Raw genomic sequence first — 15,331 nt, forward strand, 5'->3', positions numbered from 1 at the left:
ATTCGTTCACAGCCCCTGTCTAGAATGGTTATAAGTACCATTTTCATCTCATAAAACATAATATAAATCGCGACGGAAGAGGTAAATGGTGTGTGTTAATTGTCGAATTATGCAGCTTTTATTCTATTGTCCCATCGTTGGTACCTACCTATAGTCCTGACGGTGACGTCATACTTTCTATTTTAGTCTGAAATGGGTTTTTATGTTACCTATGTAAGTACCAGAATTTCTCTAAAAATAAATGACTTCTTCTCAGGTATGCCAAATATGATGTCCAAAATTCTCTCAGTAGATATTCTACGCTTGATAAGGCTATTTTCGACATTAATTATCATATAGGTAGGGTAAATAGCTTAGACAAAAACTTATCCCTGGTAGGTAGATATCTAGTTGATAAGCCTCGATCAACTAAGTAAGAACTACTAAAGTACCTACCTCTAAGTACCTGTTGCTTAGCAATACGAAACCAAACAAATAGTACTTACCTACATAGCATCTCGTACTTACCGACATCCTTACCATGTTTTCAGTATTTGTGTGTAATTTTTTCAGTATTTGTGTGTAAAAAATGGCTCTAGAAATGGAAACTGAGTATAAAATACTAAATCTGTACAGAACGAAGCAATACGATGCATGCAACCAATTGCTGGACACAATGCAAGGCACAGACAACAGAATGTTGGAGTTCATACGTATGAGAGTTCTGACGATTCTGGCCAAAGTAGCGGGTGATGGTTACGAGGAAGTTGGCTATGGAGCCCAGAGGGATGAGCTGGTCACCACAGCTGTTGCGAAGACCCCTCGACCTGGGACCACATTTCATAGACCTCAAGCCAAAACTGCTGGATTTACTGCCACTACTGTGAGTACGATAAATATGTCCAAGGGACTGACCAAAATTCATCAGCTATATGGTGCTGATAATCAGTAAACATGATCTGATCACTGATCATCATCACAATTCTCGAACCAAAACGAGCACTTAAATATGCATAGCAGCTGATGTTGTCTTAATTTTTATGGTCTCATTCTTAAAAACTGACACTCACATCCCAACATAATCCAACAGCGAGCCATGGCCACGACGTCAGCTCGGCGCCAGACGGGCACAGCCTCGAGCCGCACTCTGCACACCGCCGCGAGGGCGTCCCGCGCCGCCACCGCCACCGCCGGGGCCTCCCGCGCCAGCACCGCCGCCGGGGGCGCGCTGGGAGCCGGCGCCGTGTTGCCCCTCACGCTCACCATGCTCAACACGCAAGATCAACTGTTTCATGCCGCTGGGAAGACGCTGTTTGAGTACACGTTTTACTGCGAAGGGGATGTTCGTAAGGTACTGTAAACTGTAGATTTGCGTATACTTCGTGGGGGCACTTCTGAAGTTTTTTTTATCTCTATTTCTTTTTGCAGGCCTTAGAAATAGCCATGCAAGCAACCAAAATTGACACCCATCCAGATTGGTGGTGGGACTACTCCAAGGCAAAGTGCTACAATGCGCTCGGAATGCATCGCACAGCTGAGGAATCATTACGGCAAGCACTTAAGAAGAATAAGCACATAGCTGTTTACCTGCGCCTGGTGGCTATGTATGTGGAGTTGAACCAGCCCCTGTCGGCTTTGGAAGTGTGTAAGCAAGGTTTAACGATCTTCCATGACGATACAGCCTTAACTTTAGAGCAGGCACGAATTCACGACGAAATGGACAACTCAGCTTTGGCTGTTCAAGATTACCGAAGGGTGGCCCTGGAGGATCCTACGAATATGGAAGCGACTGCGTATATTGCATTGTTCAACTTTTATAATGATCAGCCGGAAATAGCTCTGAGATACTACAGGTGAGATTGCTAAAAAAATATAAGTTCTGTATTATTTCCCTTTGATCATTAATCTCAATTATGGATTATTCTGCCTTCAGGAGGCTTCTAGCGACATGTCCACCGGGTGCAGAAATCTACAACAACTTGGGTTTGTGCTGCCTGCACTGCAACCAGTGGGACCTGACCCTGCCGTGCTTCAGACAGGCCCTGTACTTCTCCACCAACCCCACCATACGAGCAGACGTCTGGTTCAATATCTCTCATGTCGCATTAGTAAGTACCTACTACATTATACTTGTCATCGAATATGCTAGTAAGTGGTCATCATAGTCCTCATATTTAGAAACGCTGCTCAAAGAAACCAACTATTACATTACAAACTATTTACATTTATTGATGTATCATCAACATGGTAACGTCATTATTTTCAGTCAACGGGGGACCTGCAGCTGGCTCGCCGATGCCTGCAGCTGAGCTTGGTCATGAGCTCCGAACATGAGTCCGCGAGGAAAGCGCTAAGAGCCATTGACGCGCATTTACGAAACATAAAATAGTAATAGAATTAGAATACTTACTATAGTTGATGAAACTCTGTTGATATAATAATATGTAGTTATAGTGAACCGAAATAACATTACAGTGTGGAAAGTGAAATAAATAAAATTTTACCTACTGGATTTTTTTATAGCTTTTAATACGAATTTTCAACGTACAAAATCTGACTAACTAAGTTACTACTAATAGTTTATAGCTGAATTAGCTTATAGGTATCATACTCAAGATTCATTGTAAAAGTCAATGTTCATAGATACATCGAGCGAACTTAAATTCCTCAGGTCATTATACTTGAGTTTAACCAGATTGTCCAACATGGGTTCTGCGTAGGTGCTAGTGGATCCCTGAACGGTTCCGGTGGAGGGTACTTTTTGTATTTCCGTTTCCGAAGGAACCATAGACAAATGGCGCGCCTTGATCTAAAACAGAAAAACATGTTATCACTTATCAGCAACTTGCTTGCAACTTGAATGTTCCTGAAGTTGGCTGTGATTACACTTTTGTGCTTTGTCTAATCTAACCAACTGTCAACCAACTTCGGGAGCATTGAAGTTATTTGGAACAAAATGTACCGTGGTCAAAAAAACCGCACATAACGAAATAAAATTACCTACCCGGCCGGCCGTTTATATCGAACCCCCAAATAATTGTGTGTTTTTGACGTATTTAACCGCAATAGTTACTTAGTGCGTGCTCACCTGTTCCATGGTAGATGGTGCAATTCCTATGTTTTCCCATGAATCCAAGCCTTTTGGAATGTAAATTGGTTTATTAAAATTTGAGACTTTGTCTTTAACAGGAAATCCGTTCCCAAAGCCAATGCCATGAAAAACCTCTTTCACTCGTCGCACTAAAGGTTGTTCTTTAGATGAGAAGAAAATTAAATTGCCTTTTAACAGTACAGCTACACTCCTTAATGAATTACAAATAACTTTTTTAATTTCCATATCTGAAACAATTTTCATTCGATGTTAAGTTGAACGGAACGTGCCGCCAAAGTGTAAACATTAGTACAAATCTCTATCCGTGTTTTTATTATTTTCAATCGCAAATCCACAGTGTAAAGTAGTTACAACCGATTAAAAAGGAAGTGTATTCATAAAGCTCCACTTCTCTGTAAAGATAAGTACATAAATAGCTAGTAAACAGTGAAAAATCAACAAGTTTTAAGTCAGTGTTGAATGCAGTGAGCGAAAGAGACCTATGTAACGGCTGTGATAAGAACGAGAGGGCAATATCAAACGTCAAAGTCAGATGCCAACTTGACAGCGACTGTCACCTCATCAGCCAATAACAACGCGCTTAGAACTGACACTTATCTTGCGTTCCTTTAAACGCAATATTTTTGCAACGCCATCTATCGTCGAAAAGGGGAAGCTTGTTACTTTAGTTCAGCTAATCACCACCATAAGTAAATAGCGCTGCATTTAGTTCTACTTTTCACCACCAAAAGTAAACAGCGCTACTTGTGACTCAATATAAGATGTCTACTAACACAACTTGTAAGGCATGTAGCAAAAAAATAATGTCCCTCGACTATTTAGAGTGTGCGAGATGTAATGGAATGTATGATATAGACTGCTTAGCGATACCACATAGCGACTTTAACACCTTTTCGCAAGAGTACTTAAAAACATGGATCTGTCCCGAATGTGTATGTACAAAACGCAAAGGTGGTAATACCAACACGCCAGTGCGAAGCATGCTTAACTCGACGTATTCGGCTAATTTGAGTACAAATGACAGCATTACTCTGGAAAATGATAACTTCAATAACTATATAAATATGAATCGCGGAAGCGGGACACTCCAGGAAAGCAGCTTACCGACCCACACGACCAGGGATGTAAGTTCACTGAAGGACATGTTCAAGATTATGAAGGAAATGAGTGAAGAAATACAACAGCTACGTCAGCAAAGTACTCAATTCGAACCAATTATGAACATGATTCCAACTATGAATCTGACAATTACTACTATGTCAGATACTATAAATAAATTAAATACTACACTTGAAAGTAAAGAAACAGTCATAACCGAATTGCGTACCAGTGTTAAAAAATTAGAAGACACGGTTACGAAACTTTCGCCGGGAAAACTAGCCATTAAGAACGCAGATCCACCTAGCCGAAAAACAACTCAGATACCTATCCCAGAAACATCACCTGAACTGCCAGCAATGGATAATGCGACACAACAATCTAGCGTCCATCAATCTTTTTCTCAAATCTTGGCCAAATCTACGAGCCACAGCAAAGTGCCCAAACCGTCTGTACTTTCCATTGAAAAACATGAAGAACCACAGGAGGGTACAAATGACTCGGGATGGACCATAGTAGAGAAAAAGAAACAGAAATCTAAATTGCGCAATGATCGTACCGTGGTAGTAGGCACTGGAAGCAATGACAGTCAAATAAAAGCGGTAGAACGGACAATTCATATCCAGGCGTGGCGCTTTGCACCTGACACTACTGAGGAAGCACTGAAAGATTACTTGAGGAAAATTCACCCATCAGATCAATACTACGTATCAAAACGTGAAATCAAAACGGACCGACATGCGTCGTTTATCATTGGTATACCAGAGTCAATATATCCTAGGTTCAACTCTCCCTCAGCGTGGCCCACCGGAGTAATGTTTGCAGAGTGGTTTCTCCGACGCCCCCGCGCCGATCTCCAGCCGCGGGGGAGGGACACTAAGAGAGTATCAGGTGAGAAACAGACATAATAACTATGACCAAAATGAGATCACGATATACTACCAAAACGTGCGCGGTCTCAGAACGAAATTGGACGTCTTTCAGCAAGGCATTGCAGCTTCGGAAAGTGATCTCTTTGCCATAACGGAAACAGGGTGTAACGAGACTATAAACGATGCTGAAATGTTTACCAAGGGTTTTTCAGTGTACAGATGTGATAGGACAGACGGGCGCAAGCAGGGGGGGGTAATGGTTGCAGCATGTCCTAGTTATGAACTTAAACAAGTGCCAATAAGTGTAGACATAAATAATTCATTATTCGAAATTGTATGTGCCTCTGTATACCTGAAACATAGGCATTTGTTTGTTTGTTGTGTATTATATATCCCGCCAGGTGCGCCAGATATTGAATATTTAAAATTGTTTAGAATTATTGAAGAACTATGTATAAAGTATAAAAAGATTTTAGTTATTGGCGATTTCAACTTGCACTCAGCTTCAGTAGATGTTCAGAATTATTTTGAATTTTTCGTAGCATATGGAGAGTTCAGCCAAATAAACAATGTACCAAACTGTAATAATAGACAACTAGATCTCGTATTGACAAATTTTTCGCTTTGCGATGGGAAACCATCAAATACCGTGGTGTCGGCCTCTAATATGCCATTGGTGCCAATTGACAAATATCACCCCCCCTTAATAGTAACTATTCCAAAAGGTAGGCACAGTCTAAGAAATTTAGCGGCGGTTTCTCATACAGCTTCAATGGCCAAGCGGTCGGCCGATCATAAATTACAAGCACTTGAAATACCACGATGGAACTTCCGGAAATGTAATTTCCATCAACTTTACGCCGATTTAGCGGAATTTGATTGGAGTACTCTATACACCATAACCCGGGTGGAGGAAGCCCTGGAGTATTTTTACAGTGAGGTAAATAACATAATAGACCGTAATACTCCCAGGAAAAGCAAAGATGCAAAGGGAAATCAGATGTATCCAGAGTGGTTTAATGCAGATATTATACATGACTTAAAAGAGAAAGCTAAGCTACATAAGAAGTACAAGAAAAGCAAATCAGAAGATGATTATACCATTTTTTCCAATTACCGTAGATCGCTGAAATGTAAAATATCTGCTGCTTATGATCAATATCATAGACGCATTGAAACTAACCTTAGTAGAGACCCAAAAACCTTCTGGAAAGTGATGAAATCTAAAAAGACCCATATTAACAAAATGCGGCTACAAAAGGAAGGTGTAGAGGTACCAGAAGACGAGGTCGCGCAAGCATTTGCCGACTACTTTCAGTCAGTGTACGACCCAGCGAGGCCTGATCTAAACGTAGAGCGCGCTAGTTCCTCTTACAGCGCAGCGGACGGCGGCGGCGGCGCCCGCGTACACATACCAAGTCTTGATAAACACCAGATATTACAGGCGCTTAATCGTCTACCCGCCAAACACTCGATGGGTCCGGACGGTATCCCACCATTTCTCGTAAAGGATTGTAGTAAGGCATTTGTCTCTCCCTTACACTACTTATTTAACAGGTGCTTGGAGACAGGGCACTACCCTGACAGTTGGAAAATATCCAAAGTGTCTCCAATTCCAAAAGGCAAAATAAGCGATGAAGTGCATAAATATAGACCAGTAGCAGTACTCTCTACATTCCCTAAAGTCTTTGAATCCGCTCTACAAGCGTGTATTTTGAAAAAGGTAACACCCCAACTAGTGGATGCGCAGCACGGATTCAGGCCGGGACGCAGTACCAATTCTAATCTACTGGATTTTATGTCAGTGGTGGCCCCAGCGGTGGACTCTGGAGTGCAGGTCGACGTCGCTTACTTCGATTACCGGAAAGCGTTTGATTTAGTCGATAATGACGTCCTACTGTCGAAATTGGCAGCAGTCGGCTGTACTCCGCTTGTACTGAGATTCTTCTCTAGCTATCTGAAGGACCGACGTCAAGTAGTCGATGTAAACGGACGTCTATCAGCACCGTACTATACGCACTCGGGAGTGAGCCAGGGTAGCAACCTAGGGCCCCTAGAATTCCTAATACTGATCAATGATCTTCCGAAATCAGTAGTTAACGCCGAATGCTTACTGTTCGCAGACGATCTGAAATTGTTACGGATCATAACCAATGTCGAAGATTGCAAACTCCTTCAAACTGAAATAAACAACGTTATTGATTGGAGTGGATTAAATAAGTTGCAGTTTAACGTCGACAAATGTGAGGTTATGAGCTATGGCCGAGGCAAAAATCTACTACTCCACGAGTACAGAGCGGGGGTTGTGCCACTGGCGCGAGTTTCTGCCGTGAGAGACCTCGGGGTGCAGTTCAGAAGTGACTTGAACTTCCGAGAGCATATTACTAGTATCTGCAAGCAAGCATTCCAAAGACTGGGTTTCATCCTTAGACGATGTCAGAGCTTCTCTAATACGGTGGCCGTCAGAACATTATACAATGCCCTGGTAAGAAGCAAACTGGAATGCAATGCAATTGTTTGGAGTCCTCACCAGGACAAGTATATTACGATGTTGGAACGCATGCAGAACAAGTTCACAAGGTTCTTGTATCTAAAAATGTACGGTGTTTACCCCTTCTACCCACTCATGTATCCAACGTTGTTTGTGCTGGGAATGGTGGGGTACAACAAACTCGAAGTCAGAAGAAACTTAGCCCTGGTGATGTTCCTTACCAAAGTAGTGCGGGGACTGGAATGCAACCCTAATGTGCTAAAATTGTTAAAATTTGTCGTACCAAGCAGTTCACTCCGCCGCCGCAAGAACAGAATGTTCGAGGTGCCGCTGGGAAAGACGGCTCTGGTCAATGAAGCACCCCTCACTAGAGGCATTCGCCTATTAAACATACTGGCAGATGAGATCGACATCCTGGTATGCAAGATGAGCGAGCTAGAGAAAGCAGTCATTTATCTCATGTGCTACGGAAATACAAAATAATATTGTTATTTATTTGTTTTTTAAATATTTTTTGTGTAAATATTATAAATGTATATAAAATCTATAAGATAGAAAATTATTTAATAGTAAAATCAAGTAGGTATAAAATTGTAATAAATAATTGTTGTAAATTTGTAATTATTGTTATTTTATGTGCGTAAAGTTTCTATATTTAAAAAATGTCGCATTGGTATCTACTGTAATGGCATTTATTTTGTAAATGTAAATAAATAAATAAATAAATAAATAAATAAAAATAAATAAAGTTTTAAGTTAGTTACTAATAATTAAATCGAATTATGTGTAGGTATGTGTATGAATTTGAAAGACAATGATTTTTTTACCATAGTTCTTGAAAATATCATATTTTCCTCCAATTATTATTAGTTCAGAGTGTTTTTTAATTAATTCATTGATAATAATCGAATCTTGAAAAGCTTTCACTGAAGTTTCCAGTGTGTGCCATATATGTTTGACCTTACTCAAATCTAACATTATACAGTATGTATAGTTTCCTCTTATTGGGACGGAAGGAAGGACATTTTTCAACATATTTAAGCTGCCGCCATATTCCCAAACATGACATATATTTTTATCGATTCCCTGTTTTTGCACAGACTTTCTTCCAAATAAATATTCAAGTATTAAAGTTTCTCGGGGATTATCGGTTTTATCTAAGAAAGAGTATAGCAGCGTTGATTTACCCTGAAAAAAGTAATGCCGATATACTTAATACATACAAATACATGAAAAAGTACTTACTTTATAAAAAAGTGGTAATTAAGTACTTCTACTTACAACGGATTTGTTTCCAACAACGAAAATTGTGCTACAGTTTATATCCGTAGACTGTTTAATGGAATTATCAACAATCTGTGTCGCTAAATCTGGGATAGATAACATTTTAAAATTTGAGTTGGCTTCATAAAAACCATATCACAATTTTGTTCTCAGTATAAATAATGTACTCTGTGACTTTGTTGTACTCTTGATACCATAGCAACGCCTATATCGTAGTTTATTTTCTCTATGGCAACGTTCATCCTTTCTTTGCTGACCCTACCCTACAAACTGTATAGGTGTATAGTATAAGCTTTAGCTCAGAATAATAACGTAGTTACTCGCATTTCGTTAGTTTTATGTTTTGACCCCATGTAAACGGCTTTTAACGGTCTTGATTAGTACATATCAATGACAGCCACATCGAACGACTCTCACACTAAGGCAAGTAACATTACAAAAGCGCGAAGCAAGGCGTTATTATCCTGAGCACTACCGCAAATGTCAGATAGTTTTATTTTAGTAGTCTGTGTGGTTATTTCTTGCAAATATTTCCTACTCTGTGTTGCAAATACCATGCAAATGCGCTCTAAACACGAAGTTAGTTTTATTTATTTTCCAGTTTTGATGAGCGAATGTAAAAGAACTGAAGAATAGCATTCATAGCAAAACATACTAGTAGCTAAAGTTGTATAATTAAACTATTGTGACAATTTTTCATTATGGATTTAGGTACTATTGATAAACCAGCTGGACATAAATTACTCAACAGCAGCACTAACTTCGAAGTCGTAAGTACTAATTGAGCGCCTGTGATATGATTTCTTTTCACCACTCTAAGGTACCACTGATAATATACCTAATTATAGCAATAAAATTTACATTTCAAATATATTTTTTAGCATTCCTCATCTACATCACAAAGCACAGCAACAATGGCATCTCCATCAGCTGGTGGAAGCCGAAGTCAAGAAACAGTTTCAACACATGACACTGAGAAGGCTCTTTTCCAGAGACCAGACAATGTTCGCCACGACTCAGTGTCCTCCAGTTTGTTCTCACCTCATGTTGCTTCAACGATAGCTGGAGAAGTAGCCCTGACTCCCACCCACAGCAATGCCACATTCACACCGCAGTTGACCAACCCCCACAGTGCTATGACTGCTGTGACGCCCATGGCCAGTGGTCCTCACCAAGCCAAGAATAGTATAAAGCTCCAGTAAGTGCTACAGTTACTAAAATAATTCAACAATTATTTTTTACTTCTTATGATATACTATGAAAGAGTGTTATATTCAATCCTTTCATTTTGTTTCAGAAATTGTGTGTCAACAGTAAGTTTAGGATGTGAGCTGAAGTTACTTGACATTTATTGCAGAACAAGATTTTCAGAATATAATCCTGCTAGATTTCACGGGGTGGTTATGAAAATTCTTGAGCCTAGAGCTACAGCTCTTGTATTTAGGTAATATAATAATTCAAAAATCTAATAATATATGAAAAATTATTAAAATGAGTATGTATATGCACTCATGACTGTAATCCCCGAAGGGGTAGTGCATTTGTACTCAGTGCATTTGTACTCACTAATGAGGATGTGATCATTTATACAAATTTTTTTACCCACAGGTCAGGAAAGATTGTGTGCACAGGAGCACGGAATGAGCATGATTCCTACCTGGCAGCTAGAAAGTTTGCAAGAATTATTCACAAACTGGGATTTCCTGTAAGGATCAAACTGTAGAGCCACTCTCATTACTAATTATTTGTATCAGTTTTGTTTTATTAATGAATATATTTTTTTATTTTAGGTCAAGTTCTTGGACTTTAAAATTCAAAACTTTATAGCAACAGCAGATCTAAGATTCCCAGTGAGGCTTGAAGCTTTGCAGCAGGCTCACGGGCAGTTCACATCGTATGAACCTGAATTATTTCCAGGACTTGTATACAGGATGGTACGACCAAGAGTGGTTTTACTCATCTTTGTCAATGGAAAAATTGTTTTCACAGGTAAATAGTAATTTACAATATGTTACTACCAACCATATCCTTAGAACTCAAAACATTATGATTCCTTGTTATTAATCATATACTTTATGTTTTCAGGTGGAAAGAACAGAAATGAAATCTGTGAAGCTCTGGATATAATATATCCTATACTAAGAAGTTACAGAAAAAACTGAATATTTAAATGATTTTGATTGTGTGAATATCTTATTTATTGTTAATAATATAAAATAATATTGCCTTTTTTAATAAACGGTCTTTGTTTTACTAATAACTATAAATAAGACAATGATTTAGTATATTTTATCGAAATATTTATTTTTAAAGCTTAAATTTCACATAATTATTATCATCAGGGCACTTGTTACTTAATATACTTATAAAATTACAGGTATTACCTAACTTAACCTAGTTGGTGTAACAAAAATATATTAGGAGTAAAAAAATCATGATCCACAACTAAGACACTCGTCTTTGTTTTGCAGAGAACATGTGATAGCAGCCATGTTAGCATCGTATTTATCAGATTTTCCATTTGCTATGCTTGACTTCGCCTTCGCCTTATCAACAGTGAATTGTATTGCATTTACAGCAGGCTTAGTACGTAAATAATACATGCCAGTCTTCAAGCCCATTTTCCACGCATAGAAATGAATTGATGTCAATTTTCCATAGTTTGGTTCTGCTACATGGATGTTAAATGATTGACTCTGGTCAATGAAAGCACCACGATCCGCGGCCATTTGGATTGTGGTCTTCACAGATATCTCCCACACAGTCTTGTAAAGATCTCTTATTTCTTTGGGAATACTTTCAATAGATTGAATGGATCCATTGTTGTGTATAATGAGATTTTTCATATCATCATCCCATAAATCAGCCTCGGTGAGATCGCGAAGCAGGTGATGGTTGACCACCTGGAATTCTCCAGAAAGAACTCTTCTTTGGTAAATGTTTGAAGTGAATGGTTCAAATGATTCATTGTTGCCAAGAATCTGTGCAGTGGAGGCGGTGGGCATGGGGGCCAGTAACAGAGAGTTCCGCAGGCCATGTTTCGCGATCTTCTGCTTCAGAGCACTCCAGTCCCACAGGTCTGTGGGTGTCTTTCCCCACATTTCATACTGCAATATTCCTTCACTGGCCGGACAACCAGCATAAGTTTCATAAACGCCGAGTTTTTCGGCCAGTTCACAGCTAGCTTCTAAAGCCCCATAATAGATGGTTTCAAAGATTTGTTGATTGAGCTTCTGGGCTCCCTCGCTCTCGTAAGGAAGGCGCATCAATACAAAAGCATCGGCCAGACCTTGGACGCCGATGCCGATAGGTCGGTGCCTCATGTTGGACTTTTTCGCTTCAGGGACAGGATAGTAATTAACATCGATAATCTTGTTCAGGTTCTCAGTTATGATTTTTGTCACTTGTTTTAGTTTCTCAAAATCATATGTTTTATTTTCGGTCACAAACATGTTGACAGCAATTGACGCCAAGTTGCAAACAGCTACTTCATCAGCAGATGTGTACTCAACAATCTCCGTGCATAGATTGCTGCATTTGATGGTTCCCAAATTCTTTTGATTGCTCTTTCTGTTGCATGCATCTTTGTAAAGCATGTATGGAGTTCCAGTCTCTACTTGTGCTTCAATAATAGCCTTCCATAGGATTTGAGCTCGGACTTTTTTAACAAACCTACCTTCTTGTTCATATTTTTGATATAATGCATCAAATTCATCTCCCCAACAATCAGCCAAGCCAGGGCTGTCGTGAGGGCACATAAGGCTCCACTCCTCGTTGTTCTCAACCCTCTTCATGAATAGATCTGAGATCCACAGAGCATAGAACAGCTCTCGCGCGCGCACTTCCTCTTTGCCAGTGTTTTTCTTCAAGTCTAGGAACTCGAATATGTCAGCGTGCCACGGCTCGAGGTAGACGGCGAAGGCGCCGGGCCGCTTGTTGCCGCCCTGGTCCACGTAGCGCGCCGTGTTGTTGTACACGCGCAGCATGGGCACCAGCCCGTTGGAGACGCCGTTCGTGCCCGCGATGTAGGTGCCTTTCGCTCTGATGCAATGAACATGAACTCCTATGCCGCCCGCGGATTTGGATATTAATGCACACTGCTTCAGAGTGTCGTAGATACCTTCGATGCTATCGTCCTTCATGGCGATGAGGAAACATGAGGAGAGCTGAGGGCGGGGGGTGGCGGCCGAGAACAGGGTGGGGCTGGCGTGGGTGAAGTACTTCTCGGAGAGCAGGTTGTAGGTGGTGATGGCGGCGTCGATGTCGGCGCCGTGGATGCCGATCGACACCCGCATCAGCATGTGCTGCGGCCGCTCCGCTACCTGCAGAGTCATATCACATTTTTATTAATATCATTAAAATTACAACATGGAAAAGTACTTTTTGTACTAATAAGATCAAGGTCTGATTTATGCACGAATTACCAATATTATTCATAAATATTTTCTGAAAGCATAGTGAAAAGAAAGAATTTTAAAGAACTTTACCTTATTGTTAATCTTCAGTAAATAAGATCGCTCCAAGGTTTTAAACCCAAAGTAGTTGTACTTGAAATCTCTGTCGTAAACAATGGCAGAATCCAGCCTTTCTTTGTTTTTCATCACAATATCATAGTGGAAATCAGAAATCATGGGTGATCTTTCCTTTGTATGAATGTTGGTTATGTTGTACAAATCATGGATGACATCTGAAAATTACCCATTTTATTAATATAAACTTCTAATTGAAATCTAAAACTAGAGAAGACAATTATTTATCAACATTTATCTTAGAATAGATTTTATTTATATATGAACATGATGGTGAAGAAACAAAGCTAAAAACAAACTGAGTTTAACTTAATGACAACCACTGTAACCCATGAATAGTCACAAATCTTCTGACCAAATTAATTCAAAATAAGAAATCAGTGGTAGAATCAACAAATATCACCCCAAATGTTATTTGTTGAGACATTTCTTTTACACTTCCACTTTATCTTGTCCATATATTGTTAATCTAAGGCATTCATGCAGTTTCTCCACATTTTATTTAGTTAATTAAAGAATAACCTGAGAAATGCTTTTTGGTCTCTTTGTGCAAGTTGGAGATGGCTAGTCGAGCAGCGAGGACAGCATAATCAGGATGGTCAGTGGTCATAGTGGCCGCCGTCTCCGCCGCTAGGTTATCCAGCTCCACAGTTGTCACCCCGGAGTAGATACCGCTGATCACTTTCAGAGTTATAGATACCTGGAATATTATTCAAAGTATGCTGTTAATAAGTGGTGATTATATTATTATGTATAGACTTTCTTCTGGTCATGTTGGTGATATAAAGAGGTAAAATAGGGTTTGTCACCATGGTGACAGGATTGGCTAAACATGTTTGCATCACTCTCACTGCTCAGGATGCCTAAAATGTATAACAGGAATAGGTGATAAATCTGGCAAGTTATATTGCATATTACGTAAAAATACCATTTAAATTTTAACTTACAGGATCAACAAAGTCCATGTTCAAGCCATAGCATAGCTTCTTGATTCTAGAAGTAATCTTGTCAATATGGACTTCCTCCATCCTCCCCCCTGGAACATAAAAATGTTGTCATGTACTTACAATAAAAAGAGGAAAGATGTTGGTGTAAATATGTATGTTCATAATTCATTTACTCAAGAATTACTGAACTAATTAATATAGAAATATTAGTGTATACTATTTTAAAACATTAGGTATGCCATCATTATCTTATCATGCTACACTATGTCTGAATAATATAGGCCAGAATTCCCATGGGACACTTGAAGCTTTTATTTGGATGGGATGGATATTCTTTGTGTAAGTACACCTCAGCAGCTGGTGCTTACCTATGAGATAATGTACTTCTATTGGATTAGAGTAATATAATAATAAAAATATTTAATGTGTAAGGTACAAGGCCAGAAGGAGAAACTTAGAGACATTAAAAACCATGAAATGATACAGGTTAGAACTAGAGTAGAAATCAAAATTTGAAATAATTTAACAAAGGCCAATACCCGAAAGGGGGCACAGGTGGGTCGATGACAATGAGTTGTGAAAAGTAAGTGAAGTACCGTAGACCGTACTCTTACCTCTCTTCAACACGTACAACTTGTTATTCTTCCCAACCATGATGTCTGCGAATTGCCGATTTTACTGCCAAGTTTTAAACGCCCCTACTTTAACGGAACTCTGACTATTCACTGAGCACAATACAATCAATTTCCAGTTACTATGATATGAGAATAATTGGGACAAAAGAAATAAAATGTAAGGTAAACCGGTAACCGCCTCAGCTAATAAATTGACATTGACAAATAAAAAAGCGGGAAAATTGCCGAACGAAATAAAAGTTAACAGAGTAAACTAGTAAACTAGAAAATCTCGAGTGTCAATGTCAAGACGCCGACACACTGGCGCTGGCGGACGCGGCTGCCAGCCGCGACTTAAAGGTATCTAGGTAAGGAAGGTACACTTCACTGTTCAAACTATCGGAC

General features: G+C 39.5%; 4 protein-coding genes across 5 annotated transcripts; 2 read left to right on the forward strand and 2 right to left on the reverse strand.

Moving 5' to 3' along the window:
* The first annotated feature begins 481 nt into the window (after positions 1 to 481).
* On the forward strand, positions 482 to 2,480 carry LOC105393863 (tetratricopeptide repeat protein 8). Its single transcript, XM_011565678.3, has 5 exons — positions 482 to 862; positions 1,070 to 1,330; positions 1,408 to 1,832; positions 1,913 to 2,087; positions 2,246 to 2,480. Exons 1-5 carry the CDS (start codon positions 569 to 571, stop codon positions 2,366 to 2,368), a joined length of 1,278 nt encoding a protein of 425 aa, XP_011563980.3. The 5' UTR covers positions 482 to 568; the 3' UTR covers positions 2,369 to 2,480.
* A 7-nt stretch (positions 2,481 to 2,487) lies between these two features.
* LOC105393852 (cytoplasmic dynein 2 light intermediate chain 1) lies at positions 2,488 to 8,987 on the reverse strand. 2 transcript variants are annotated; one of them, XM_011565666.3, is made up of 4 exons: positions 8,834 to 8,987; positions 8,380 to 8,740; positions 3,068 to 3,318; positions 2,488 to 2,788 (listed from the first exon to the last, which is right to left on the reverse strand). In XM_011565666.3, exons 1-4 carry the CDS (start codon positions 8,936 to 8,938, stop codon positions 2,591 to 2,593), a joined length of 915 nt encoding a protein of 304 aa, XP_011563968.3. In that variant the 5' UTR covers positions 8,939 to 8,987; the 3' UTR covers positions 2,488 to 2,590. The 2 variants fall into 2 exon arrangements, with proteins under 2 accessions (XP_011563968.3, XP_037975021.2); XM_038119093.2 differs by having other exon boundaries at positions 8,380 to 8,763; positions 8,834 to 8,931.
* Positions 8,988 to 9,384: 397 nt separating this feature from the next.
* Positions 9,385 to 11,123, forward strand: LOC105393853 (TATA-box-binding protein). Its single transcript, XM_011565667.3, has 6 exons — positions 9,385 to 9,606; positions 9,718 to 10,034; positions 10,134 to 10,280; positions 10,445 to 10,541; positions 10,627 to 10,825; positions 10,922 to 11,123. The coding sequence occupies exons 1-6, from the start codon at positions 9,538 to 9,540 to the stop codon at positions 10,996 to 10,998; spliced, it is 906 nt and encodes a 301-aa protein (XP_011563969.3). The 5' UTR covers positions 9,385 to 9,537; the 3' UTR covers positions 10,999 to 11,123.
* Positions 11,120 to 15,154, reverse strand: LOC105393854 (ribonucleoside-diphosphate reductase large subunit). Its single transcript, XM_011565668.3, has 5 exons — positions 14,927 to 15,154; positions 14,313 to 14,401; positions 13,888 to 14,065; positions 13,324 to 13,523; positions 11,120 to 13,158 (listed from the first exon to the last, which is right to left on the reverse strand). The coding sequence occupies exons 1-5, from the start codon at positions 14,964 to 14,966 to the stop codon at positions 11,269 to 11,271; spliced, it is 2,397 nt and encodes a 798-aa protein (XP_011563970.1). The 5' UTR covers positions 14,967 to 15,154; the 3' UTR covers positions 11,120 to 11,268.
* Between the last annotated feature and the right edge of the window lie 177 nt (positions 15,155 to 15,331).

The sequence above is a fragment of the Plutella xylostella genome, chromosome 12, assembly GCF_932276165.1.
Source record: "Plutella xylostella chromosome 12, ilPluXylo3.1, whole genome shotgun sequence".
Classification (NCBI taxonomy): Eukaryota; Metazoa; Arthropoda; class Insecta; order Lepidoptera; family Plutellidae; genus Plutella; species Plutella xylostella.

What these genes read in the sequence shown, in the direction of transcription:
- LOC105393863 (XM_011565678.3), top strand. Translation starts at nt 569, where the DNA reads ATGGCTCTAGAAATGGAAACTGAGTATAAAATACTAAATCTGTACAGA. An exon ending in CTGGATTTACTGCCACTACT is followed by an intron (nt 863 to 1,069) that starts GTGAGTACGATA and finishes ATAATCCAACAG; the next exon opens with CGAGCCATGGCCACGACGTC. An exon ending in ATATCTCTCATGTCGCATTA is followed by an intron (nt 2,088 to 2,245) that starts GTAAGTACCTAC and finishes CATTATTTTCAG; the next exon opens with TCAACGGGGGACCTGCAGCT.
- LOC105393852 (XM_011565666.3), bottom strand. Translation starts at nt 8,938, where the DNA reads ATGTTATCTATCCCAGATTTAGCGACACAGATTGTTGATAATTCCATT. An exon ending in TTGTTGGAAACAAATCCGTT is followed by an intron (nt 8,741 to 8,833) that starts GTAAGTAGAAGT and finishes TACTTTTTTCAG; the next exon opens with GGTAAATCAACGCTGCTATA. An exon ending in CACCATCTACCATGGAACAG is followed by an intron (nt 2,789 to 3,067) that starts GTGAGCACGCAC and finishes TTTCTGTTTTAG; the next exon opens with ATCAAGGCGCGCCATTTGTC.
- LOC105393853 (XM_011565667.3), top strand. Translation starts at nt 9,538, where the DNA reads ATGGATTTAGGTACTATTGATAAACCAGCTGGACATAAATTACTCAAC. An exon ending in GCAGCACTAACTTCGAAGTC is followed by an intron (nt 9,607 to 9,717) that starts GTAAGTACTAAT and finishes TATATTTTTTAG; the next exon opens with CATTCCTCATCTACATCACA. An exon ending in GCTACAGCTCTTGTATTTAG is followed by an intron (nt 10,281 to 10,444) that starts GTAATATAATAA and finishes TTTTACCCACAG; the next exon opens with GTCAGGAAAGATTGTGTGCA.
- LOC105393854 (XM_011565668.3), bottom strand. Translation starts at nt 14,966, where the DNA reads ATGGTTGGGAAGAATAACAAGTTGTACGTGTTGAAGAGAG. An exon ending in GTTGTACGTGTTGAAGAGAG is followed by an intron (nt 14,402 to 14,926) that starts GTAAGAGTACGG and finishes TTTATGTTCCAG; the next exon opens with GGGGGAGGATGGAGGAAGTC. An exon ending in TACTGAAGATTAACAATAAG is followed by an intron (nt 13,159 to 13,323) that starts GTAAAGTTCTTT and finishes ATGACTCTGCAG; the next exon opens with GTAGCGGAGCGGCCGCAGCA.